The sequence below is a fragment of the Sclerotinia sclerotiorum genome, genomic scaffold (assembly GCF_000146945.2).
Source record: "Sclerotinia sclerotiorum 1980 UF-70 scaffold_10 genomic scaffold, whole genome shotgun sequence".
Lineage (NCBI taxonomy): Eukaryota > Fungi > Ascomycota > Leotiomycetes > Helotiales > Sclerotiniaceae > Sclerotinia > Sclerotinia sclerotiorum.
Genome location: NW_001820826.1, coordinates 419,896 through 422,973, shown reverse-complemented (window position 1 = coordinate 422,973; position 3,078 = coordinate 419,896). Strand labels below are relative to the sequence as shown.

The window sequence follows — 3,078 nt, the reverse complement described above, 5'->3', positions numbered from 1 at the left end:
AGGCGAATCAGTACAACGCTGCCACACTTTGCTGCCGGAACTCCATGCTCGACATCCTGTGTGCTTGCGGAAAGTATCCTAGACAAGACTTCTTTATCTTGATCAGTGAAATCCTTGGCATTCCAAGGATCTGCTTCCATGCCCGTAGCAAGACTCTGGCGCTCCGATTCACCTAGCTGTTGGACATAGTCTTTGATGTGACCGTTGACTACATTCTTCAGGGATGTACCACTTCTACCTGACACAGCTTCGCATTCATTTGCGAAAAGTAGGTTCAAGGTGAAATATCGCAGAAACCTTTCGACCGATAGATGGGTACTTTGTTCTGTTCTCACCCGCAGTACCTTCACTACTTTGTCTTGAGCAATATCAACAGCTTGTCCAAGAAGACTAGACATGTCCAGGGTCTGATGCATTTCTTCTTGCAACTCCCTACCAGAACTGCCCCTTAGACTGGGGCTCATTCTTGCATTGATTGACCCTATTACAGGACTTCGTGGTGGCGACTTCACACCCCCAGGAGTGTCGGGATCCCCCAGAGTACTAGTGACGTCTAAAAGTACCTTGACTTGAGTCCCTAGCCTTCTTAGAGTCTCGCCAACCTGAATATAAGTTTTCTTGAGGAGCTCTTCGGCCTCTTCTGGATCCAAAGAACGCAGATTGCGAGCTAATATCATCGACTTTTCTTGCTGATTCTTTTGCCTAGTACCACCAACCGTAGATGCTGACATCATAGAATCGGTGTCATCATCATTAGAACTAGGAAGAAAGCGCCGGATAATGTTCCGGACCTCTCTCAATACGGCATCTCTGAATGCGGAGGTCGCAGCCGAAGTATATTTTGCCCTATACAAGCCGCCCAGATTCGACGATAACTCTGTCCGGAATTCTTCAGGAAATTTCAGGTATGTAGGCTGTTGTGAAGATGTTTCACGACTCTGACTTCCCCTATTCCTCGAAGATGCATTGCTCCAACGTTGTAGCGTATCTTCGGCAGACACCGTCTCAACATGCCGTCTAAGATCACCAAGAAGGGCTTGCAGAAATCTGGCTTCAAAACTTTTGCCAATCCGGAAACGTAAGACATCCAAATCATGATTTACTCCTTGCAAGGCTGTCGCACCTCTCAAATCTCGGAGTTGTATCTTTTGCTGGCCCGGTTTGCTCGTCATCTCCTCCCCTGCAATAAGTTTCTCCAAAGCATCAATGGCGTCCAATGCTTCTTCCACTTCACCATTTTCCACCATTGATTCACAACTAGCAACAGCATTTACTACTTGTTTCAGTTGCTGAACTGCATCATTCAATTGCTTCAAGTTCTCTCTCCTTCTTTGCAAATTTACAATCTTTAGTCCACCCACGGCCATTTCTTTATCTAAACCTTCTAATTCCTTTCTCAACGTTTTTATCCTCTCTACGGAAACTGCTGCTTCAGAATGGAGTTCTCGTAAAGATCCTAATGCTGCGAAAAATGATGTTGAGGCAGTAGATATGGAAGATATTAGATGGACTTCGATAGTGTCCATGTACCACGACAACTTTTCCTGAAGTATAGCATTCGTGGCCAGTGCCTTTCTAGGGTTAATTGCAGAGCCATTACTTGCTCGACGTTCATCGGGAGAGCCAGACGTTGGCCGAATGACCTCTGAGCGTTCACTAACAACATCAAAAGTTCGTGGGTTTTCCAAGTGAAAGTCGTCCTCAAAATACACGCTGGGAACCGTAGAAATAGGAGTCGGCGCATGTAGGGCTTTTCTTCCACTACTCGACTTTTTCCGAACCGATGCCGGTGGACTCTCCAGGGATGCAAGCGAAGCCAGAGAGGCTTTCCTAGAAAGTTTAGGTGTCCGCGGGTCGAAGTCTAGAATATCCGCAAAGTCTTCAGCCTTGCTGCCTTTGCGTAGTAGCTGAGTTCCTCCCTCTTCTTCGTTCTCTTTCGCTCTTTGCAATGCATCATAGGTAGCTCCTACTTGGGTCAAATACGACTTGAATTCCGAAGGATCGACACGGGGTATATTTGTGAGTGTTACTGGGGGTATATCTCGAGCCGTTGGAGGTTTATGTGCGCTCGATGCGGGAGCGGAAGTATGGGGAATGAGGCCAGTTCGAACAATCGGTGGTTGGAGTAAAGTAGATATAGCTTCCATATGTTAGATCCATAGCTGTCCCACCTCCTCTCGAAACTTACCATTCTGCCCGGATTCATTCAACCCATGCCAGTGCGAGACTGTATCTAATGTCCCTCCTATCGAGTGTATCGAACTAGCTGTCGACCCGCGCCTTGGGTTAAGTCTGCTATTCGAGGAGCCTGGTCTGCTAGATATCAGCATACCATCTTCAGCGCATTCCACATCGCGCAACAAACCTTGGGAAAGGATATTCGCTCCGAGCTCCAGGAGATGTAGGAGAAAGACTCTCCGCAGAAAACCGCGATGCCGGGGAATGATCCATGGTCTAATTATATACTGATCACCCTGAGTCGAGCCTCAACCTCCCCCACAGCCGCGCAATTGTAATTTGAAAACCGGTGACAACTGAGAAGGGAATGGAAAAGTAGCGACAACAAAGCTTCCCTTCAAAGTACCCGATACAGGCCACGGAGACGCATTCGTCAGCTATCTAACAGTCAACACGGATTTGTTGACAAACACTAAACGTTATGGGGGTATCATTGCTGGTGACGAGAAACTTGAGCAAACAAGCTTATCCAAATTGTCATAATGTAGATCGGTACAAGTTTATATTCGTTAATTCATTGATTATTCTAATTGTACGAAAGTCCATTTCATTGAGGTGATGTTCCGGTTCTTTCAGCCTTCCGTTCGACACCAACTATCTTCATTGTTGTCATTTGATTGGTCGCTCGGGATGGTGAGGCTGAGGCTCGAGGCTGGAGGTTGCTAGGATTCAAGCTGTGGCTAGAGAGCGGTTCTAATTTTCCATGCAAACACTTTACACGGGATTTGTCGCGTTCAAAAAAAAGGATGAACGCGTCTGTCTATCAAAAAACCTCAGGTCAGTCAGGTCACTTAGCATCAGCAGGACAACAGACGAACATTGTCAATAACTCCCCAATTT

At 46.7% G+C, this 3,078-nt stretch overlaps 1 protein-coding gene across 1 annotated transcript; it reads right to left on the bottom strand.

Moving 5' to 3' along the window:
• Positions 1–7: 7 nt before the first annotated feature.
• Positions 8–2,147, bottom strand: SS1G_07674 (hypothetical protein; the record flags this gene model as incomplete). Its single annotated transcript, XM_001590999.1, has 2 exons — positions 8–91; positions 336–2,147. 2 exons carry the CDS (start codon positions 2,145–2,147, stop codon positions 8–10), a joined length of 1,896 nt encoding a protein of 631 aa, XP_001591049.1.
• Between the last annotated feature and the right edge of the window lie 931 nt (positions 2,148–3,078).